This window comes from Somniosus microcephalus, chromosome 6, assembly GCF_052327205.1.
Source record: "Somniosus microcephalus isolate GS21.2 chromosome 6, FLI_Smic_1.0, whole genome shotgun sequence".
In the NCBI taxonomy this organism is placed as follows: domain Eukaryota; kingdom Metazoa; phylum Chordata; class Chondrichthyes; order Squaliformes; family Somniosidae; genus Somniosus; species Somniosus microcephalus.
Window position 1 is genome coordinate 190,382,508 of NC_140992.1, and position 25,220 is coordinate 190,407,727.

The following is a 25,220-nucleotide window of genomic DNA, read 5'->3' on the forward strand; positions in this document are numbered from 1 at the left end:
ACAGTGCAGATAGAGGCCATTTCGGCCCATCGAGCCTGCACCGACACATATCCCACCCAATCCCCGTAACCCCTACACCAACACATATCCCACCCTATCCCCGTAACCCCACGTATTTAATCCCCCTAACACTAAGGGTCAATTTATCATAGCCAATCATCCTAAGCCGCACATCTTTGGACTTGGAGGGGTCGCGATGTCGGTGTTCAGGTGAGTGATGGGTGCATGAGTGCAAAGGTAAATGTGTTTGAAGTGTGTAAAGAAGTTTAAATTACCTGTACTTACCTTAACAGCCTTTCTTCCTCTAGGTTTCGGGAGTCCATCACTCAGCCGTCACAGAAAGCAGAATGGCTGCGAGCTGTCAAAAGTGACAGCCTTCAGCTTTCATTGCCAGTGAGACTTCTAACTGAGTCTGTGTAAAAGGACTCAGGTTAGAAGTCAGATTGTCAGTGTTTGACAGCTTCAAACAGCTGTGAAACACTGATATTTCATCTGCCAAGACCTCTTGACAGATGAAATTTCAGTCTGTGACGTCACCTGTTGCCGGGTGGCCCTTAATTGGCCTGCTGAGCCCACTGGGCGGGCTTAACAAGGTCAATCAAGGGGAAATCGCGTGGACTGGCCGAACGTCGATGTAGGCAGGACTAAAACCCGAAAGTTGTAGTCCCGCCTCCTTCCCGACAGCTTTAGGAAAATCAACCCCTAAGAGTCAACCATATTGGTGAGGGACTTGAATCACATATAGGCCAGACTGGGTAAGGACGGCAGGTTTCCTTCCCTAAGAGATATTAGTGAACAATCCGACAGCTTCATGGTCACTTTTTTTTTAAACTGATGCCAGACTTTCATTTCCAGATTTTTTTAAAAAACTGAATGAAAATCTTCAAACTGCCATGGTGGGATTTGAACTCAATTCTGCAGATTATTAGGCCAGGCCTCTGGATTACTGGTTCAGTAACAGAACCACTACGCTACCGTACCACTCCTAACGTGTGTGTGTGAATGGTTTGTGGGAGATTTTGTTTCCATTCCTCTTATCGCCCCTTCCCTCCTCTCCTGAAGGGAAAGCGTGATTTCTTGGGCACAGGGCTCTTCATATGCGAGTTCAGGTGATGAGTGTTGGCACGTTATTTGTTCACGAGAGGGGGGCCATCACAGCTGAGCACAATCCTGCCCATACCAGACATTCACATACGCACGCAGGGGTCACCAGACAGCAATTGGGAGCAGGACCCCAGGCTTTTTTCCCCCCTCACTCCTTTACCAATGGGCCTCAATGCTAACAGCAGCATCCCATCAGTGAAATCAGTACAGACCTGATATTTATTTTAATTCCCTACTTGTGCGCATGTGAGGGGGGTGGGGGGAGGGGGGTGGGGGGGGAGACCCAGTTCACCAGTAACAGAACACAGAAGCTGCATTAATGGAAACTAGGGCAAGATTAAAGCAAGCATTCATAAAACAACCGGACAAACTGATGAGGTCTTGCATTAATTAGGATGCAAAGTGATTATAATTAAGAAATAGACAAGCTCTGGAAAGCACTGGGGAAAGGATTTCAATATCATAAGTCAGTTATTAACAGGGGATGCAGCCACCGATGACTCGGAGTAAGCCGGCCCACCTTAGGGTCTTTGAGACATTCGTTTTTAATCAAATCCTACAGTGACTCACCATTGACATCTGCTCCCGCAGCAGAGGCTTCTCCTCGGTCATTCGTATCTCCTGCAGTCCAGCCATTTCCAATCTGTGCCAGTCAAATCCTGCAACACCCACAACACACAGAGCAACGTTACCAGACAACAGCTGGGACACTTACTGATCATTTTAGCAAAGCATCTTGCTTTTTTTGAAAGCCAGCACAGAATTTCGATCGCTGGAAGACTGACCCTTTAATATGTGGTGCTTGCCCATGCTTCCCACCTGCGCGTGGGTCGCAGAATCCTACCGTTTCCTCAAGGAGAAAGGGGGAAGCTGGTGAACCCTTCCTCCACAGCTCCAACTCCAGAGTGGCTGCCCCAGTTAGCCAGTAGGTGGAACCTGCCGTGTGTTACAGTGACAGGGCAGCTTGACTGATACACTGTCCATGCCTTAAAGGGGAAATCATCCTGATTTGCAGTGTGCTCCATTTAAAGGGGAGCTCAACTAACTTTCAGTCCATTCCATTTATCGAGGAATGGCCTCCTTCTGTGCTGTAACCATGCTTTGATATACCATCTACTCCAATTAAAGGGAAACTCAAGTGATGTGCAGCACTGGTTTCCGAAACTGGGGCCTGCAAGGATCACCCAGAGGGTCTGCAAGCTCAATCTGGATTTCTGTCTTTGCACCATTACTCCAACATCAAAATGATGTTTCTGTTACAATACCAACAAAAGATACTTGTTGCAGTGAGAGCAGAGTCTACTTGTGGGTCGCTGGCCCTGCCTTCAGAGGTTTTAGGTCAAGGTGCATGCGGGAGGGCCTCAATATTTGCAGGGGTCTGAACCGTTGATGCACCATTTGCTTCCTTTAAAGGGGAAGTATACAGACAGACGGCCTGCTCCATTTAAAAGGGAAGGCTATTGACCTACAGTTTGCTGCATTTAAAGGGAGCATTATTGCTACATAGACTATTCTTTAAACTGGAACCCCAATGACATTCAGTCTCCTCCATTTAAATAAGGACTCAACCCTATTTCACAATAGGTTGTTTACGAAGAACGAAGTAACTCTCATTTATATAGCACTTTTCATGACATCAGGACATCCCAAACTTTTCACAGCCAAAGAAGTACTTTTGAAGTGCAGTCCCTGCTGTAATATGGTAGCCAATTTGTGCACAGCAAGGTCCCATAATCAGCAATGAAATAAATGGCCAGATGTTCTATTTTAGTGATATTGGTTGGGAGTTAAATATTGACCAGGACACAGGGAGAACTCCCCTGCTTTTCTTCTAATCGTGCCATGGGATCTTTTACGCCCACATGAGAGGGCAGACTGGGCCTTGGTTTAACGACTCATCTAAAAGATGGCACCTCCGACAGTGCAGCACTCCCTCAGTACTGCACTAAAGTGTCAGCCTAGAATACGTCCTCAAGGCCTGAAGCTTGAACCCACAACCTTCAGACTCAGGTGAGAGCGCATCTAACTACTGAATTGTCTGAGTTTCTCCTGCAACTGAGCTTGATCAACTAACTCCACACAGGCCAAGAAACAAATTATCTGGTCATTGTCACATTGCTATTTGTGGGAGTTTGCTGTGCGCAAATTGGCTGTCATGTTTCCTACATTACAACAGTGACTACACTTCAAAAGTACTTCACTAGATGAAAAGCATTTTGGGACGTCTTGAGGTCGTGAAAGGCGCTACATAAATGCAAGTTTTTTCTTTCTTTCAATACGTGCAGGGCTATACATTCCCCTGGTAGCGAAAACATTGCTTTGAGTCTGACGTGAATTTTTCACCCTCAGTGAACAGAGGAATATTTATCCCACAGTTCTTTCAGGGGAAAGTAATACTTTCAGGAAATGAATTCAATGTAATCAAATACCGAGTTTGCTGCAATTCCAGTTTATCACATTAGTCTGTGGTGGAATCAACCATACCATAAACACTATGACTAGGAGACCCATAACAATTAAATCTAGGATAATATAGTTTCCAGGCTCTTTCTTTCCAGTGAATTGGAAGGATTTAGTTAGTGTAGGCCGTGAAGAGTGCAAGTAATTCACAGCAAGATGGCAAAGCAGTGGAGGAGCTTTCCATGTCACCAAGATTATTTGGGATCAAATTAAAGAGCATTTTTGCACCTGAGCAATTACCTCAATGTGCTGCTGACGAACTGAATGGTGTGTGAACCGTCGCTATAGCAACAACTAACTTTCACTGGCCTGAAAGTGGTCATGGAAAACAAGCTTGTGCTTTTAGTCATTTTATGCATGTACCGTTCAAAGCTCTGTGACCACGTGACTCCCCGCAGCTTGGTTTTCTATATTAAAAGTGTTAAAATTGCATGCCTTAACCTCAAATCCACCTCTGGCCTACATAGAAGATGGGAATAATGTCCAAGGCCTTGATTTATGTCAATACTATCTAACTTCCTGCGTTAAGATGCCAAAATCTCTGAAATGGAGCTGACCACACGCCAATGCAACACTTTTGGGTTTCCAGTGTGCCAGGCTACACAGTGGTAGGATGTAAATTTAACCGCTCACAATTCCAGACAGGGCAACACAACACTGGTGGGGAATGCAGCACCAAATGAGGCAAGAGGTTTCAGTTGGAGAAATGCAGTGGCCAAATAGGAAGCTAAGGATGTAATGCCTGATGGGATATGAGGGCATTGGGGTTGGCCGAGTCGAGTGCCTGCTGCCTGGCGGGACCAGCTGAAATGAGGGCGCTCTTCCAGAGAGGGACTCAGAAGTAGAGTGCTTAAAGCCTACTGCTTGGAACTAAATGGAAATGATCCATTTTCATGGGTCAGTATTACCCACAGTGTTTCACTTGCTGCATGGGTTGTTACCCATGGTCAAAGAGCAGACTCAAAGACTTGGAGAGTGCTGCTCTGTTGGAGGTGCCGTCTTTCCGATGAGATGTTAAACTGAGGCCCCAATTGCCCTCTCAGGTGGATGTAAAAGGTCCTGCGGCACCATTTTGAAGAAGAGCAGGGAAGTTCTCTCTGATGTTCTGGCCAATATTTATCCCTCAACCAACATCTAAAACAGATTTTCTGGTCATTATCACAATGCTGTTTGTGGGAGCTTGCTGCGTGCAATTTGGCTGCCACATTTCCTACAGTACAACCGTGACTACACTTCAAAAAGTACTTAATTGGCTCTAAGGTGCTTTGGGACGTCCTGAGGTCGTAAAAAGCACTGTGTTTTTTTTAAATTTGTTCCTGGGATGTGTGTGTCACTGGCAAGGCCGGCATTTATTGCCCATTCCTAGTGGCCCTTGAGAACGGGGTGGTGAGCCGCCTTCTTGAACTGCTGCAGTCTGTGTGGTGAAGGTACTCCCACAGTGCTGTTAGGGAGGAAGTTCCAGGATTTTGACCCAGCGACGATGAAGGGTCGGCGATATATTTCCAAGTCAGGATGGTGTGTGACTTGGAGGGGAACTTGGAGGTAGTGATGTTCCCATGTGTCTGCTGCCCTTTGTCCTTCTAGGTGGAAGAGGTCGCGGGTTTGGGAGGTGCTGCCGAAGAAGCCTTGGCGAGTTGCTGCAGTGCATCTTGTAGTTGGTACACACTGCAGCCACGGTATGCCGGTGGTGGAGGGAGTGAATGTTTAAAGTGGTGGATGGGGTGCCAATCAAGCGGGCTGCTTTGTCCTGGATGGTGTTGAGCTTCTTGAGTGTTGTTGGAGCTGCACTCATCCAGGCAAGTGGAGAGTATTCCATCACACTCCTGACTTGTGCCTTGTAGATGGTGGAAAGGCCTTGGGGAGTCAGGAGGTGAGACACTCGCCGAAGAATACCTAGCCTCTGACCTGCTCTTGTTGCCACAGTATTTATGTGCCTGGTCCAGTTAAGTTTCTGGCCAATGGTGACCCCCAGGATGTTGATGGTGGGGGATTCAGCGATGGTAATGCCATTGAATGTCAAGGGGTGGTGGTTAGACTCTCGCTTGTTGGAGATATTCATTGCCTGGCACTGCTGTGGCATGAATGTTACCTGCCACTTATCAGCCCAAGCCTGAATGTTGTCCAGGTCTTGTTGCATGCGGGCATGAACTACTTCATTATCTGAGGAGTTGCAAATGGCGCTGAACACTGTGCAGTCATCAGCGAACATCCCCATTTCTGACCTTATGTTGGAGGGAAGGTCATTGATGAAGCAGCTGAAGATGGTTGGACCTAGGACACTGCCCTGAGGAACTCCTGCAGCAATGTCCTGGGGCTGTGATGATTGACCTTCAATCACCACAATGCAAGTTCTTTCTTTTTTTATATATACGTCGAAGTCTCTACACAGTTGAGACTTCCTTCGGCACAAGAACAAATAGGTAAATCAGTTATACACTGGTGTGATTTCAATCTGCCCTCTCCATCAGCAGTGACACTTTGACCAGACATGTAGTACCCTAGGATGTGATTGCCCCACACACCGAGTTGTTGATCTTAGCTTGGGCCACAGGCAGAGGCGCGGAGAGGAAGCCACGTGTTCTCAGGACAGGAAGGAAAAGAAAATCAAAGGGAGAGTCATCCAGACAGCTCTCTCATACCGCCCAGCGACCGGTTTCAGAACACTGGCGGTAGGGACGTGAGACAATGGACCAGTGAGGCGTGCCAGCGCCCATGGTTGAATGTCTCACTGACCAGCAACTCCAACAAGTCGGCTTTTGTCAGTAAATCAAGTGAGCTAAACTTCAAGACAAATGTCATTATTAAGATTGAGCGCATTCAAACAGCAGCCAAAGAAAGGTGCAGTAGATTGAGCGATTTAACCCATACCCACGTTACCTTGTTTTCACACTTGAAGAAACAGATCAGACAAATCTCTCTCCACAAAGCAATACCACATATATGCAGTGGAACAAACCACCCCCATTGTTGAGGGCTTTTATGACGATCCCACCTCGTCCCACTGCCCCCCCCCCCACCCCACCACCCACCCACCACCTCCTCTCCCCCCCCCTCCCATCCCTTGGTTCTAGGACTTTTCTGGATAGGGCACCTGAAAATGAAGGGGGTGTCAATGAGTGGCAGTACAACAAGTCAGTTTATGCCCTTGATTTTGTAGTGACTCCCTGCTCCTGTTTGAACAGGGAACAGACTTCCTGGTGAAAATGTCAAATTCAAAAAGTTTTTCCAGAACACTTCTGCACAACTCTCCCAGCTGTTACACCCTGCTGAATGAACAGAAACTCCACAGAGACATACGGTAAGTAAGCCTTACCTGCTGAATAAGCAGTAACACCATAAAGTTAGGGTTAAAGTCAGAGCTTCCCTGTTGAATAAAGAACTCCATGCAGTTATACAGTAACGCTTACCCTGCTGAGTCAATAGTGTCAAAAAGCTAGTGAACAACCTGATGTGCCTCAATGAATCCGAGACTCAACGTTAACGGAGCAAAGCAAGGCTTTTATTAACTCAGAAAGTAATACACAGTGGAGAAGTGTCTCTCATCCAGAGATCTGCTGTACTGCCTGTGAGACACGCTGGGGCCTGCTTAAGTAGGGGCCAGGTATGGGCGGAGCCCTACACACAATACAATACAGGTAAGGAAATGAAACTGAAACTAAACTCCCCTGCTTGTCACAGTCACAGGCACAATCAAACACAGAGAATACAGAGTGCCTGATGAATGGCATATTTCATCACATTCACCCCTTCTACAGATTTAGTCTGTTCGGGGGTTTGATAGTCCTCTGTGACCGACGTAGCTGTTGTGGTGCCGCGGGTGTCGGCTGGGTGTCCCCGGTGGCCTCCTGGGTCTCTGCCGGGGGCGCCGCCAGGGTTGTTGAAGGGGTAGTTGGTGGGGGCACCGTTGGTCGATGTTCTTCCGGGGGTGATGAAAGGATAGTGGGTGGGTAAGAATTGCTGTGATCGTTGTTGCTGTTGTTGTCGTGACTGGCTGGGGCGACGTCTTTTATGGACACGGTGTCCTCCCTTCCATCGGCATGCCGGACATACGCGTATTGGGGGTTGGCGTGGAGTAGGTGCACTGACTCCACGAGAGGGTCCGTCTTGTGGCCCCTCACATGCCTTCGTACAAATACCGGACCTGGGGTGGAGAGCCATGACGGCATGGATACGCCAGAGGTGGATTTCCGGGGAAAGACAAACATTCGTTCATGAGGCGTGGCATTAGTGGCAGTACACAATAGCGACCGTATCGAATGGAGCACATCTGGGAGGACTTCCTGCCAGCGGGAGATAGGGAGGCCCTTGGTCCTTAGAGCTAGAATGACTGCTTTCCATACTGTCCCGTTCTCTCGCTCCACCTGGCCGTTACCCTGGGGGTTGTAGCTGGTGGTACGGCTCGTGGCGATCCCCCTGGACAGCATGTACTGGCGTAGCTCTTCCCTCATGAAGGACGCCCCCCTATCCGTATGGATGTAGCTCGGCATACCGAACAGGCAGAACAGGCTGTTGAGGCATTTAATGACCGTGGCGCTGGTCATGTCTGGGCAGGGGAAGGCGAATGGGAAACGGGAGTATTCGTCCACAATGTTCAGGAAGTAAACATTGCGGTCGACTGACGGGAGGGGGCCCTTGAAATCTAAGCTGAGCCGCTCAAAGGACTGTGTAGCTTTGATTAAGTGGGCTCTATCTGGGCGGTAGAACCGAGGCTTGCACTCAGCGCAAGTGCGGCAGTTCCTGGTCAGAGACCGAACTTCCTCAATCGAGTAGGGTAAGTTGCGGGACTTTATGAAGTGGAACAGCCGTGTGACCCCTGGGTGGCAGAGGTCGTTGTGGAGGGTCTGTAGCCGATCCCCGGTGGCGCTGGCACACATCCCTCATGAGAGGGCGTCGGGGGATTCGTTAAGGGCCCCTGGCTGGTAAATGATGTCATACTCGAAGGTGGAGAGCTCGATCCGCCACCTAAGAATCTTATCATTTTTAATCTTCCCCTTCTGTTTATTATTGAACATAAACGCTACCGACCGCTGGTCGGTAAGTAGGGTGAAGCGTTTGCGGGCTAGGTAGTGCCGCCAGTGGCGCACTGCCTCCACGATGGCTTGGGCCTCCTTTTCCACGGAGGAGTGTCTGATCTCGGGCCCTTGGAGGGTCCTCGAGAAGAAAGCTACGGGCCGCCCCGCCTGGTTGAGGGTGGCCGCCAAGGCAAAGTCAGACGCATCACTTTCCACTTGAAAGGGAGTGTTCTCGTCCACTGCCTGTAGCGTGGCCCGCTCAATATCCCGCTTAATGCTTTTGAAGGCGGCGTGGGCCTCAGCAGAGAGCGGAAAAGAGGATGCTTTCAAGAGGGGGCGGGCTTTGTCGGAGTAGTTGGGGACCCATTGGGCATAATAAGAAAATAACCCCAGGTACCTTTTCAGGGCTTTGGGAGTGTTGGGCAGGGGCAGCTCCCGTAGGGGGCGCAATCGGTCGGGGTCTGGTCCGATTTCCCCATTCTCCACCACGCTGCCTAGTATGCAGAGGCGCGTGGTGTTGAAAACGCACTTGTCCTCGTTGTAAGTGAGGTTGAGTTTTTGTGCGGTTTTCAGGAACCTCTCGAGGTTCGAGTCATGATCCTGCTGGTTGTGACCGCAGATGGTGACGTTGTCGAGGTAGGGGAAAGTTGCCTGCAAGTGGTGGTCATCGACCATGCGGTCCATCTCCCTCTGGAAGACCGAGACCCCATTCGTCACCCCAAAGGGGACTCTGAGGAATTGGTAGAGGCGTCCGTTCGCCTCGAAGGCGGTGTACGGGCGGTCCTCTGGTCTGATAGGGAGCTGGTGGTACGCTGACTTGAGGTCGATGGTGGAGAACACCCGGTATTGGGCAATTTGGTTCACCATTTCTGATATGCGGGGTAGCGGGTAGGCGTCTAGTTGGGTGTACATGTTGATCGTTTGGCTATAGTCGATCACCATCCGTTTCTTCTCGCTACCCCTCACCACCACCACTTGGGCGCGCCACGGGCTGTTGCTGCGTTCAATAACGCGCTCCCTCAGCAGCCTGTCCACCTCGGTCGCGATAAACCGCCTGTCCTCCCAGCTGTACCTCCTGCTTTTGGTCGCTATTGGCCGGCAGTTGGGAGTAAGGTTCGCGAATAGCGAAGGCGGCTTTACCTTCAGGGTAGCCAGACCACACACTGTGAGGGGCGGCTGGGACCCACCGTAATTGAGCGTGATGCTTTGGTGGTGGCACTGGAAATCCAGGCCCAAGATCACGCTCACACATAGACTCTTCATGATTAGTAATTTAAAATTATCGTATACAGTTCCGTTAAAGGACAATTGTACCGCGCAGTAACCCATAATGGTCGATGTCTGGATTTTATCAGCCATAGAGATGGTGCCCCGAGCAGGGACCACTGTTAGAGAGAGTTGTTGTGCTAGTCCAGGGTGGATAAAACTCTCCGTGCTTCCACTGTCAATTAAACATTTAACCCCGCACCCGTTTACCTCGATGTCCACCATTGATTTGGATAGTGGGTGCGGTCTGGTCTGGTCCACTGTGACCGATGCCACTGTAGGGCCCTGATCGAGACAAGATGGCGTCCACGCTGTCTGCTCACAAGATGGCGGACCCCATGAGGTCAGGCAAGATGGCGTCCAAGATGGCCACTCCCACGGCGCACACGCGGCGGTGGCGGGTTTTCCAGCGGGGTTCCCTCTGCACACCTTCCCGAAGTGCCCCTTCTTACCGCACTTAAAGCAGGTGGTGCCTTTCGTCGGGCACAGGTTTCTGGTGTGCTTCGGCTGCCCGCAGAAGTAGCAGTTGGGGCCCCGACGCGTCGCGGCTGTCGTAGGGCTTCTGGGGGGAGAGCGGGGCCCCGACGGCGTCGGGCTGCCGGGCGGGGAAGGTGCCTTCCAAGATGGCAGCGCCCTTGGTGCACACGTGGCGGCGTGGGCGGCGCGGGCTGAAGAGTAGGCGTCCGAGTTTCTCTGGGCCACATCTAGGGATCGCGCTGTGTCCACAGCCTGTTTCAGGTCCAATCCCGTTTTTTCCAGTAGTCTCTGCTGGATGTAAGTGGAGCTGAGGCCTGTGATAAAGGCATCACGAACAAGCTTGTCAGTGTACACTGCGGCTTTTACATCTTGGCACTTGTAGTCTTTGCCAAGCGTTTTCAGGGTGACTAGGAACTCATCCAGCGATTCCCCAGGTCGCTGTGTGCGAGTAGCGAGCAGATGCCTAGCGTACACCTCATTCGTAGGCTGCTGGTAATGCGCCTTTAGGATGTCGCAGGCGGCCGGGTACGTGTCGGCGTCTTGGATGAGGGGGTAAACCCGGTGGCTTACCCAATTCCGCAGGATTCCGAGTTTCATACTTTCAGCGTCCGTAGCGTCTGTGATGGCTGCGGAATTGTCCAGGAAGAATTCCATACACTTAAACCAGTGTCCGAATCATGCCGATGCGTCCGAAGCATGCGGGTCCAAATCCAAACGTTCGGGTTTCAAGAGTTGATCCATTGCGTTGAAAATTGAGTTAATAAAATTGATGTGCCTCAATGAATCCGAGGCTCAACGTTAACGGAGAAAAGCAAGGCTTTTATTAACTCAGAAAGTAATACACAGTGGAGAAGTGTCTCTCATCCAGAGATCTGCTGTACTGCCTGTGAGACACGCTGGGGCCTGCTTAAGTAGGGGCCAGGTATGGGCGGAGCCCTACACACAATACAATACAGGTAAGGAAATGAAACTGAAACTAAACTCCCCTGCTTGTCACAGTCACAGGCACAATCAAACACAGAGAATACAGAGTGCCTGATGAATGGCATATTTCATCACACAACCCATCCTCTGTTTAATAAACTCTGTATAATTAGAGAGTAACCTGCTCAACAATTCAGTGAACAATCTTCATCTGACTGAACAAACAACTCTACAATTAGTGGCTAACTCTTACCCCTGATGAATAAACAGTAACTTCATACAGTTACACAGTACATAACCCTTACCCCGCAAAATAAACAGAAACCCCATATAGTTTATCGAGTAATTCTTGCCCTCCTGAATAAGTAATAACTCTGCAGTTACACAACAAGTAATCCTTATCCTGTTGGATAAACAACTCTCTACTCTATACAGCAACCATCAGGACTGCCCTTTAACAGTTCTCTGACCTTTTAGCGCTAGTAGGGCTATGAAGAAAGAGTGGGACTAATTGGATAGCCCTGGCACAGGCATGATGGGCCAAATGACCTCCTCCTGTGCTGTAAGATTCTATGATTCCATGAAACACATTGCATGATTCGTAGCATAATTTTTCACTTAATTTTCTCTGCATTTATAAGTAACCTCTGGTTACTTTCCTGTGCTGTAATCAAGTGAAGTGGGTGCTTCTTCAAGCAGCTGATCGAAACACACCTGCAGTGTCATGGCTTGAATTCTTTCGATCCCTCCCTCCAGCCCAGTAAGTGTAATTCGCACAATCCAATAGTGTCAACCAACCCCTTTTAGCGGAAGGTTTTCTTTGAGATAACATCTGTGAGAAATACAGGGTAATGTAATTTAGAAACATAGAAAAATAGGAGCAGGAGCAGGCTCTTTGAGCCATTCAATATGATCATGACTGATCCTCTATCTCAATACCATATTCCCGCTCTCTCGCCATACCCCTTGATGCCTTTTGTGTCTAGATGATGCCTTTTGTGTCTCATTTCTTCCAATGTGCAAAGACTGAACAGGCTGGGGCTCTTTTCTCTAGAAAAGAGAAGGCTGAGAGGTGACCTAATAAAGGTCTTTAAAATTATGAAGGGGTTTGATAGGGTAGGCTTGTGGGGGAGACCAAAACTAGGGGACATAAATGCAAAATAGTCACTAATAAATCCAATAAGGAGTTCAGGAGAAACTTCTTTACCCAGAGAGTGGAACTCACTACCACAGGGAGCAGTTGAGGCGAATAGTATAGATGCATTTAAGGGGAAGCTGTATAAGTATATGAGGGAGAAAGGAATAGAAGGATATATTAATGGGTTGAAATGAGGTGAGGTGGGAGGAGGCTCGTGTGGAGCATAAATACTGGCATAGATCAGTTGGGCCGAATGGCCTTTTTCTATGCTGTAAATTCTATGCAATTCCCAAGAACTGTAGACTGCACCATGGAGTGGTAGATGTATGTTCACACCCAGGATCCTCCACACAGAGGGTTACTCATAGGAACAGGAGTAGGTCATTCAGCTCCTCGGGCCTGTTCCACCATTCAATTAGATCATGGCTGATCTGTATCGTAACTTAATTTACCAGCCTTGGTTCCATAGCCCTTACTACCCTTGCCTAACAAAAATCTATCAATCTCAGTTATTAAATTTTCAATTGACCTAGTCTCAACAACTTTTTGGGGGAGAGTGTTCCAGATTTCCACTACCCTTTTTGTGAACAAGTGCTCCCTGACATCACCCCTGAACGGCCTAGCTCTAATTTTAAGGTTATGCCCCCATGATCTCAACCGGGCAGGTTGAGATGAGCCAGGGATTTTCTAACAGAAAGGGAAAGGGCGAGTCAAACTTGGCACTACAGCACATAGAGTGAAGCTCCCGCCATACTGCACTTCAGGGTCAGGTGCAAGGGTTAGATATAAGGTAAAGCCCCTGCTAAATAATATTTCCCTACCAACCACTCCTATGTCAGGTGCAGCACAGATACAGAGTAGAGCTTTCTCTATTTTGGTCCATCAAATACTCCCACTGCAATCATAGAATGAGTTGGCTACAAAGTAAAGCTCCCTCTGCACTGGCCAAGAGCATTACTTAGCGGAACCCCCTCATCCAACATTCCCACACAAGTCATCCTAATGGTCTCCCTGAGTGAGGCTAATGCTGGAGTTTCCTTGTGGGTCTACGGCTTAACTTCAGCAGAAGCCCCGGATACACAGAGTTTCTGTCAAAGTTACGGTGGCCGATCAGAAGAACCCCCCCCCCCCCTCCCTCCCTCCTGAGGTAATTCCTGTCGTGGAAGTTTAGTGCCAATTCATGATGGATTACAGGTAGCTTTTGTATTATGGGTTTGTGCCCAATAGGAACCAGTTTAAGACCATTTACACTCATTTTAGGCAGCATCCTTACAGCTGGCAGAGTGAGAAGACAATCCTACACAACAGTCACTCTACTCCAAAAGTAAATCATTGTGGGAAGCACTTTGAGATGCTTCAGCATGGTAAGGCACTTTATAAACAAACACGTTATTTTATTCATCCCACTGCCTGGACTGCATTTGAACCCTTGATCCCACAGCCGAAAGACCAGACAACGTCTAAACATATTGCCCCTCCCAAACAAATGTCAGACAAATATTAGTTCAAATCAGACTGCAGGTTCAGTCATAACCATTACAGCAATCGCAGCAGATGTAATATAGTGGCCTGGCAGCAGGGAGGAGTAGGATTATGGATATACTCATCTCAATCTCACCCACACTGTTGTGAGGAACGGCCCGAATGAACTTCTCCCTCCCCGGGCAGGGAGGGGAACTTGTTCCTGAGCTGCTCTCATGATCCTCTTAGCTGCCAAACCTAATCTAAGCAGCTTCAGCAAAGGGCTGGGAGCTGGTGATCAGCACGCCCCCTCTCAGCTGCACATGGTGCTTGCAGCAGGGAGAGTCAAGAAAGGGGGACAAATTGCTTAAAGATAGGGACTCCCAACCACAACAAAGAATAGGTGATAATGTTTTAACTCTAAGCTTATCCTGTGCAGTAAAGTTTGTCAATACTCACATTAGTGTCACAATACCCCTCCGTGAACACCATCGTGTCGTGGGCACAGAGCATGGTGACAGTTGGAACTGGTGCAAAGACCAACAGAAAACAAAACCCAATCCTCATGCACAACTCATACTGATTATATTCTTCAACAGCAGATATTAGGGAGGTTGCTCAAAGCAATAGTCCAAGATCAGAATTTAAATGAAAATTATAAATATTGGAGTTTTGCATTACGACTAAACATCTCACCTGAACCCCTTGATCAGATTCCAACCTAAAACTCACTCTTGGGCATCCATTGTTCTAGGTGTAAACCATCTTAACATATTGATTAGATGGTAGTCTGTAACTCACTCCCAGTTATCCATTGTCCTATATATAAACCTGCTTTTAAAACCCAAGCTTGGCATCACCAAGCTACTACTACTCCTTGATTGACCAAATAAATCTCTCCTACTCTTCTCACCCTTGGTGGTGTCCTGCATTCAGGGTCTTGACCTTACACCTAGGTTTCACAGCTTTCAAAAAAATCTGAACCCCTGATTATATACCAGCCTGTAACTACATACAGGGGTACATAGAAATTACAACATTCAAATAGGCCATTCAGCCCACCAGTCCGTGTTGGTGTTTACCCACCACACGAGCAAATAATTCTAATTATATTTACTCACCGAGTTCCTTTTTCTCTTCTCCCCCTTACACTTCACCCACCTAATCTTCAATGTTGACATAGTTTCTGCCTCAACCGCTAACCCTGGGAGTGAATTCCACAGCCTCACAACCCTTTGTGTGAAGAAGCTTCTCCAGCCCTAAATCGCTTACATTTAATCTTGTATCAATGGCCTCTCATTTTGGCCCCTCAATTACTGGAAACAGTCTTCTATCTACTATGTCCCATGTTTCAGAATTTTAAACACTTCTATCATAGCGTCATGTAATCTGTGTTATTCTAGTGAAAAAGGACCCAATTGTTCATGTCTATCTTCATATTTGTATTTCCTCAAACCAAGCAGCGTCCTACTGCATTTGCATTATACTCTCTCTAACGCCTCAATATCCTACCTGGCACCTGGAGACCAAAACTACTTAGTACTCTAACTGAGTTCGTACTAAGGTTTTAATATAGGTTCATCGTTACCTCTTGGCTTTTATATTCTGTACCTGGAGATAAAACCTAGAATTCGATTAGCTTTTTACGGCCTTATCAAGCCGAGGTGCTGCCTTTAATATTCTGTGAGCCTGTACCCACCACCCACCCAAATCCCTCTTTCCTATTCACTTTGCTTCCCTTCTCTGTGCTCTCTGCTCGATTTGTTCCAATTTCTTATTTACTTTGTTTCCATTCTCTGTGCTCTCTGTTTGAATTCTTTCCATGAGCTTCATCACTCTATTTCAGGTCATGTTTATTTAAGTTCTTTGCTTTTCTGATTTCTCTCCTTTCCAGCTGTGTCTTCTGTCTCTTTTCTTTTGAGAACTATCGCTTGCTATTTACACTTTCACTCTGCCTGACCCTCACTGCCTCATTCACTCTGTCTCTTTTGCTGATTGGTCCCGTTTCCTGTTGTTGGCTTGTTTACCGCAGCCACCCCTTACTCCTTCCTCTCCGGCTGCATTCCTCACTTTAGTATTTGTTATGCATTCCTCACTTCAGCATTTGTTATCAGGCTCTAAAGGAATCCTACTCCATGCTCATTGACATCTCTGTTTTGGATCTGTCAGCATCTCTCTCCAAACTGTCAATCTTCCAACCACAGCCTCCTCAGCCTGTACTCGGCATTGCGAATTCGCTGGACCACATTCTTCCCCCCAAATATTCTGATATTCCTCCATTCTCTCCTCTTCATCTCCATGCCATTTTAAAATGATCCATAAGGATTACACTAGGTTGCCCCAGTGTCATCAACAGAAAAAAGACAAAATTTACACATTCCTCATTTTTTAAAAAGAGGCACAACTAATAAAGGAACTTAAACATAAAGTGTACTTTTCAACAAAACAAAAGGAAACTTATAAATCGAAATCATAACACTGTTGTCTGTCTATTAGACACTATTCCTTGCAGTGCCCACCAGTCACAGAAGGCATCTCAACTCCGTTGTTGCTCACTTCTGAACTCCAACTTTTCTTTACATCCCCAAAGATTTGGAAACAAAATCAAGGGTTCAAGGGTCTCATATTTGCCCACCGGACCCATTTCTGCTCTCCCAATTTTAATCCTGGCATACATGCTTCTACTACAATGACAGCCCATGCGTAACTTAATGTCAACTCGTGCGTGTGTACACATCAGGTAAAAAGGAACAGTTCCGTCCTATGTGGTACTGCAGGGAGTGTGTCCGTATTTCTATCATTGCTTGTGCATGTACAATTCACCTTCATCTGTTACTGTAATGCAGCGTGTGTGCATTCAGTGTCAGCTCCTGAAGCCGTGTGCTGTAAACGGAGGTAAACTCATCACAACTATCTGACGGCAGGGCAAATTGTACTGGTGCGTAAAGGTAATTCCACAACAAAGAAAACTTTCAGAAGTCTAAAATAATTCCAGAAAAGTTTTAAAACACAGTGAATATAGCAATACAAGGTGCTCATAATAACAAATGTTTCAAAACTAATTGTTAACACTGCCACTTTTTCCCCTTTCTTCCACCCTCGCTTTAAGGTGTTGATTCCTTGCTGGGCTATGGTTGCACAGGGGTCAGCTGTCTCCTGTTCTTTGCCCAAGTGGGAAATTGTCATGAAAGCTATTTTATTATGGGGGAAGGAGTGCGAAACCATGACAGCTGACTGCAATCCTGTTCTCACCCAACACTCACACACATGCACTTTACCCCCAGTGGACATTGCCCGACAGCCCCAGACTGTGGAGACAAACCCTGGTCAGCCCCAGACTCTTACTGAACGGGTCACTTAGACTGGAGCTATACTGCACTCATACCTGAGGCAATACACTTACAAATAACAACAACTTGTATTTATATAGCACCTTTAATCTAGTAAAACATCCCAAGGCACTTCACAGGTGTATTATAAGACAAAAAATTTGACACCAAGCCACACAAGGAGAAATTAGGGCAGGTGACCAAAAGCTTGGTCAAAGAGGTAGGTGTTAAGGAGCATCTTAAAAGGAGGAAAGAGAGGTGGAGAGGTTTAGGCAGGGAATTCCAGAGCTTTGGGCCCAGGCAACAGAAGGCACGGCCACCAATGGTTGAACGACTATAATCAGGGAGGCTTAAGAGGGCAGAATTAGAGGAGCGCAGATATGGGGGAGGGGGGGCTGAAGGCGATTACAGAGATAGGGAGGGGCGAGGCCATGGAGGGATTTTTTTTTTTTTTAAAAGGATGAGAATTTTGAAATTGAGGTGCTCAGCCAGCGCAGAGGTGATGGGCAAACGGGACTTGGTGCGAGTTAGGACAGGAGCAGCCAAGTTTTGGATCACCTCAAGTTTACGTATGATGAACTTCTAAACACACACACTTATATATCCACCGCCTCGAACTTCTTAAATTCAATTAATTATTAGAAAACGGATTCAAACCAATGAGCTTTAGGACCAAGCAGACACCCAGAGACCGAAACACTTCAAACCCGAGGCTAACCTTTGTACAAAGTTCTGAAATACTGAAATCTGCCCGCCGATGAACTTCAACCGACTGTCCAATAAAACTACCGAGACGGCAGCAATGAGCAGCCCCCCGGTTAACCCATTGATACCGAGACCCGCGCACCGACCCTAACTCTCATGCAAATAAATACCTCAGTCCCGCGGGAAATTCTGCCCACTTCGGTCCGACTTGTCCCGGTTCGGGATCCCGGCCCCGGCCCACCTGCCTGGGGAGGGAAGGAGGGCGGCTGTCCCGCACGGCTCGGGTGGGTTCGCAGGTCCCCGGGGACTCGGGGCCGCTCTGTTCAGCGCTGTCGGGGAGCGAGCGAGAGGTTCCCAGACTCTGGTCACTCACTCAGCCGAGTGACAGCCCTGCGTCAGTGACCCGGGACACAGAGAAACATGCAAGGAGACACCCACCCCTACAGCATCACTGCCAGACATCAGTGATGCTCACACCCAGTCTCCAATAGACACCCAGCATCCCCACTTACAGCAAAACATCCACTGCCATACGATCCAGATACACCAGTGACTGGCACTCATTCTGCGGGAGTTAATGGACACTGGGGAGGTATCAGTAGATTAGAAACAAGTTCATATGTTGCCTATACTCAGAAACAAGTGACAAAATAGACGCAGGCAAATACAAACCCATCACTTCCAGTCCATGTAAAGTAATGTCATCGATTATCTGGAGTAAGCCTGAGGGTCATCCATACAGCAGTAACCTAGTTAAAGGGTTTGTTCTCTGATAGGAGGGATGTGACACTCACTGTTCCCCAGGGATCTCTACTGGGGCCTTACCTTTTCACCATATATATTAATGACTTGGATGAAAGGATAGAGAGTTGTACATCCAAGTTTGCAGATGACACTAAGTTGGCAGTTGCAGTAAGTTAACAGAAGTCAGCAGGGATTCAGAGGGGAAGAATTTTATGGATGTAATATAAGTTTTTTTAAATGGTAATGGAGAAAATAATGGGACTTAAGGTAGACAAAATTCCAAGACCTGATGGTCTCCACCCCAGGGAAGTAAAAAAAATAGGTAAAGAAATTGCATTAGTCAAAAATTTTCAAAGCTCCCTAGATTTAGGAATTTTGCCTTTGGATTAGAAAATTGCAAATGGCACTCCATTGTTTAAGAAGGAAGGGAGAGAGAAACCAGGTAACTACAGAGCTGTATATTAACATCAATTGTAGGGAAATTACTGGAACCTATCATCAGAGACAGAGTTAATAGGAAAAATGGGAAATGCTTGGACTTTCTTCAGTCTGGAAATGAGGTGATCTTATAGCAGTGTATAAGATTGTTAAGGGTATATTATTTTAAAATAAACCATGGGAGTAGAACTGGGGGACACAGGTTCAAACTAGTAAAAGGTAATTGTAGGACCGATATCAGGAAATTCTCCTTCATACAAAGAGTGATCAATATGTGGCAGAAACTTCCAGATAGTCAGAGAGGCAAAAAAATTGGAATCGTTTAAGAAGGAATTGGATGCTGCAATGGGGAGAACATTAGGAGCTCTCTGGATGGGTGAAATAAGATAGGCTGAATGACCTTCCTCATCTATAATTATCTCATGATCTTCTGATTATTCATACCCAGCCTGTAATAAACACCAAGTGCAGCCCCACCTACAACACAATATTCACTGATAAAGGATGCAGAGATACTCACTCAGACACACCAGGTATTCTCATCTACCTGTAGAGTGCATTTACACAGTGGCCCTAAAATTCTGCAGAGCTATCACTGATCTCCCATCACAACCTCAGTGGAAGACCAGTGGACACCTCAGAGAGACAGCGTTAAAAGCATTTGAGCCATTTCTCTGGGGTTTCCGCCAGTGTCCTGCTGAAGTTACGGTGGAAGACCAGGAGAACTCCTCCAGAATTTCAGGGCTACCAACTTCGTCTGTTTCCCTGTAACAATGAAGTGGTATAAACGGAGACTGGCCGTCATGATCTCAGAGTGGATTGCACTGGACCTGCTGAAGTGAACCCCCCAGGAACATGCAGATACATCAATGATGACTTGCACCCAGTCTCTAGTAGATAACAAGAGCCTAGACCTGGGGAGGGTTCTGCCAGCAACTTCACCAGAAAGTGAAATTTTATTGATTTAAAAGCATTGTTCATCCTGGGGATAATGAATGAAAGTTTTTTAATTGCTGGCAAATGTTGCAGATTGTTGTACGCGTGTGAGCTCTGAGCATCATGATGTCATCATGTATGTGTATTGATATCAACAGGTTTTAGAGCGATTTGAAAACCATAAAGCTTGAACAGGTGATGGCAGATCCCGTGCAAATTGGCTTTCAGAACTCAGAAGTGATTCATCAGAACATAGGAATTGCTAGCTGAAAAAAGGCCACAGTCCCCTTCCACCATCCTGGTTGTCGCATGATACAATGAAAATGGAGTTGTTGACTAATCATAGCAATCAATCTATCAATTAGTCTACAACAGACCCAGAAATGACAGGAGGAAACCCCAGTGGTGGACAGCTTTGGGGACTCAAGGTCCAATCTCACCTGTTCCTCCCAAGCCTGCTACACTTACCACATGTCATGCCTCAACCTCATATACTGTATCCCAAAATGTTATTTTCTGAAAGAAATCTATCTAGTTAGTATTCTTGGTTAATTTGGTGCAGTATAAATACACATTATTAAATTAACATAAATTGCTGAGTATTACTTCTGATGCAGCTTATTGGCCAATAATAATCATGTGATCATTTCAAACATTCAAAATTCTTACAGGGCTTGACAGGATAGAGGCAGGGAGGATGTTTCCCCTGGCTGGGGAGTCTAGAACCAGGGGTCACAGTCTCAGAATAAGGGGTCGGCCATTTAGGACTGAGATGAGAAGAAATTTCTTCACTCAGTGGGTGGTGAATCTTTGGAATTCTCTATCCCAGAGGGCTATGGAGGCTCAGTCGTTGAGTATATTCAAGACAGAGATCAATAGATTTCTGATTATTAAGGGAATCAAGGGATATTTGGATATTTCAGGAAAGTGGAGATGAGGTAGAAGATCAGTCATGATCTTATTGAATGGCGGAGCAGGCTCAAAGGGCCAAATGGCCTACTGCTGCTCCTATTTCTTATGTTCATATGTATCCCTTCTCTCACATAAGTCATTAAATCACAAAGCCTAAATTAGTTCTGTGTCTAATTTAATTGGGAAGTTTAGATATAGAATGAATAATAACTAAGTGAAGCTAGATGACCATGACGCCTTATTCTTAAACACAGCAGGATAGTTGATTGACTTCAGAAAGTCGCCGATGAAATTTAAAGAATACAACAAGAGGATTTGTGCTATTTATGAAACCCTTTTAATTACAAGGATGATCATCATTCTCCAAAGATTGAATACAGTTTACAAATAAGTGAAACTTGCTGATATGAACATGCCTATAACCTGTAGGGGTTGATGTTTTCTAAATAAGTTTTTTTAGCCAGATCAAAATTGAGGATATATCATGGGCAGCAGCAAGATAGGGGAGATATTTCCACTGGCGAGGAGACATCGCCCATTTATATATCAGCACTATATATCATGAGTAGAGTAGTATACCATGGTACATACAGCAAATTCTCAATCCAGCTCTGCTGCCACATGGAGATGGTCTCAAAGGAAAGACTGAATCAGAGGCAGGTTGCTCAGAACCACTCTTCAACACCTTTTAGTATTTATTAGCAACAACAAAAATAATTTTGTTCTCATAACCACTGAAAGGTACAAGAAAGATTGGATCTTGACAGCACAGAGAGAAACTCAGTGAGGCTTGAAGGATCATTGGCGAGGGTCATAGGAAATACCACACTGATACAGTAGGAAATGCTCATCTGACATCGGAAAAAGGCCATTTATTGGGGAAGTGTACTGCCCGGTGGAAAAATAAGACACCCACTCAGATATAAGTTAAAATAATTTGAGTTTCCAGCCTCAACAAGCAGAAACAAGGCACTGCAGCTATGTTGATGAATGTGATGACGTGTCATAGTTGTGGCAAAGAGACGAAAAAGAACAACAAAGCAAAGATCACCATGACTTTCAGAAGATGAATTATTTATTCATATCAAGAAATCCATCAAATATCAAGATGCCTTTACAGGCAAAAATAAAATCGGTTCTCCTAGCCACTGAAAGGCATGAGGAAGATTGGATCATGACAGCACACAATGTCAATAAATTTGCTACAGTTCATGACGTACATAGGATTTTCATGAATAAATCAACAACTTCAAACAAAAAGTGGCAGAGCTAAAAGCTGATGTATGTGTCAGCCGTGGCTCAGTGGACCGCACTCTCGCCCGAGTCAGAAGGTTGTGGGTGCAGGTCCCACTCCAGAGACTTCAACACATCATCTAGGCTGACACTCCAGTGCACTACTAAGGGAGTGCTGCACTGTCAGAGATGCCGTGTTTCAGATGAGACGTTAACCCGGGCCCCCATCTGCCCTCTCAGGCGGACGTAATAAAATCCCATGGCACTATTTTGAAGAAGAGCAGGGGAGTTCTCCCCAGTGTCCTGGCAAATATTTATCCCTCAACCTAAAATCAGATTATCTGGTCATTATCTCAGTGCTGTTTGTGGGAGCTTGCTGTGTGCAAATTGGCTGCCATGTTTCCTACATTACAACAGTGACTACACTTCAAAATACTTAATTGGCTGTGAAACGCTTTGGGATGTCCTGAGGTCATGAAAGGCGTTGTAGAAATGCAAAACTTTCTGAATATATACAAAGGCTGTTAGGGCAATGAAGATGTCAACAAAATCCAGGAAGCAGACTGAGCCAGGAACTGGGGCATGCTGACTTACCAACTCGGAAGGCCGAGCCGGGAACCGCACAGACTTGCTGGTCGGACATGAAGGCCAAAAATGGGTGACAGAAGTTCCTGGGAGTGAAATGGAGGCGATCCTCCAAATCAGCATTGGCCGAGCTCAAGATAATTGCGGGAGGGATCCTGACCACCCCACTCCCACCCACCCCACCATCCCCCCCACCCCACTGACTCTGCCACAGCACCGTGTGGCCTGAGCGCATAATTGCTAAAGATTAAAACAGTCTTGACAAGGGAAAGGGCACCTATTGAGTCAAAATTGTATGGTAACCATCCAAAATATTTCTCTTAATTATTATTTTATAAAATAGTAGTGTGCGAGCACTGTTCATAATAGCCTTTTCAATCTGCTTTCTAATATCATCTTGTAAGATTGCAAATATTCTTTTGCCACACTTGAATAGGCTATCCAATGCTGTTTGCAACAATATATTTCCAATGCATTTTTAATCCAAAGTAAATTCACATTGGCCCAGATTTTGTGTGACCATGTGCGTACGCCATTGTAAGCCCTCAGAATGGCCCTGCAAGTTCCTGGTGTCCGCATGCTCTGCGCAAGTGCGAAATCCTGGTACTTGCGATCTGTCAAGGTTCGCCTTGACGATCATCCGCACGCGCCCCCAAAACACTTTCGCTGGTGCAGAGTGGGGCTATTTACCCAACTACTGCCCAGCAAATGCCCACGAAACCCTTAAGCCTGGTAAAAGCAGGTTTAGGGCCTGCTTTTACCAGTGTAAGGGTAAAAATAAATGTTAAATTAAAATTTTAAAAATGATTAAAGCATACAAAAACAATTAAAATTAGTTTATGTAAATTTTGGCCCGGATTAAAATGTTTAAAATTATTTTTCAAAACAATTACATTTTTATTTTAAGTGCTTAATTAAAGGGATTTTGAATTAATTTTGAACATGGGAACGTTATTTTTATTTCAGTTGTGTTAATTATTTATTTATTTAGGGATTTCTCATAAGCTTATGGAGATACGTTCGTAAATGGAGTCCCCATAAACTAGTGAGGAATCCCCCTGGTTGACCTGGCCCACGTGATCCCAGGGATGCTTCTGAACTGCCTGCGTCCCTGGGATCCATGAGCCTTTACTTAGGCATACGCCGGCAGGCCCACAACCCAGAGGTACGCCTCCGACCGCAAATTTTGGCCCGTTATCTTTCGTATGTCCAAGATGAGACCGGAAGGAGCGGTCCTGGAGGGATCACAGCAAGAGCAGAGCAGTTAAAAGGAGAAGTCCCGAGCAGCAGGAGCCTGAAACTGGAAGGAGCGGACCTGGAGGGAGCACAGCAAGAGCGGAGCAGTTAAAAGGAGAAGTCATGAGCAGCAGGAGCCTGAAACTGGAAGGAGCGGACCTGGAGGGAGCACAGCAAGAGCGGAGCAGTTAAAAGGAGAAGTCCCGAGCAGCAGGAGCCTGAGACTGGAAGGAGCGGACCTGGAGGGAGCACAGCGAGAGCGGAGCAGTTAAAAGGAGAAGTCCCGAGCAGCAGGAGCCTGAAACTGGAAGGAGCGGACCTGGAGGGAGCACAGCAAGAGCGGAGCAGTTAAAAGGAGTGGCAGCAACTCAACAGAGGCAGTTTTTGAAAAAGTGATGTCAGAGTAAAACAAAGTGACATCAGCACAAGGGAAGGAGCTGATTGGTGAATAGCTAGTGTATTTTTTTTAAGTTTATAAGTTTATTACTGCTAAGTTAGTTAATAGCCTATTAAATAGAAGGAAAGAGCTGATTGGTGAGTAGCTGGGGAGTGTTTTTTGTTAAGTTTTAACTTTATTTCTGTTGGGTTAGTTCTCAGTCTATTAAATCGAGGCATGGCAGGGCAGCTCAGTCCCGTGGAGTGCACATCCTGTGCCATGTGGGAAGTCCTGGATGCTTCGCGTAGCCTAGATGGCCACATGTGCGGGAAGTGTCGCCAGCTACAGCAACTCGAGCTCTGGGTTTCAGAGATTGAGCGGCAGCTGGAGTCACTGCAGTGCATCTGCGAGGCTGAGAGTTATGTGGATAGCACATTTCTAGAGGTGGTCACCCCGCAGCTTAAGAGTATGCAGGCAGAGAGGGAATGGGTGACTGCCAGACAGAAGAGGAGGACCAGGCAGGTAGTGCAGGAGAGCATCGCGCTCTCCAACCAGAATTCTGTTCTGAGTACTGGTGAAGCCGATGGTTCCTCTGGGGAGTGCAGCCAGAGTCAAGTCCACGGCACCACGGGTGGCTCAGTTGCACGGGGCGGGGGAGGAAAAAGAGTGGAAGAGCAACAGTGGTAGGGGATTCAATAGTTAGGGGAGCAGATAGGCGTTTCTGCGGCCATAGACGGGACTCCAGGATGGTATGTTGCCTCCCTGATGCCAGGTTCAAGGGTGTCACTGAGCAGCTGCAGGACACTCTGAGGGGGGTGGGTGACCAGCCAGAGGTCGTTGTCCATATCGGTACCAACAACATAGGCAGAACGAGGGATGAGGTC

The 25,220-nt window shown here is 46.8% G+C and overlaps 1 protein-coding gene across 4 annotated transcripts in view; it reads right to left on the reverse strand.

The window, feature by feature from the left end:
* ndrg4 (NDRG family member 4) overlaps window positions 1-18,281 on the reverse strand; it is a 461,376-nt gene extending 443,095 nt beyond the window's left edge. Inside the window, exons 1-2 of one of the 4 annotated variants that reach the window (XM_085991055.1) lie at window positions 18,047-18,281; window positions 1,675-1,763 (exon numbers count right to left, since the gene is read on the reverse strand). In XM_085991055.1, the coding sequence (XP_085847181.1) occupies window positions 1,675-1,740 (66 nt within the window). In that variant the 5' untranslated portion in view covers window positions 1,741-1,763; window positions 18,047-18,281. Of the gene's footprint in view, window positions 1-1,674; window positions 1,764-1,889; window positions 1,993-18,046 lie in introns of those variants that run through there. The other 3 variants (XM_085991053.1, XM_085991054.1, XM_085991057.1) reach the window with 3 other exon arrangements.
* Window positions 18,282-25,220: the final 6,939 nt, after the last annotated feature.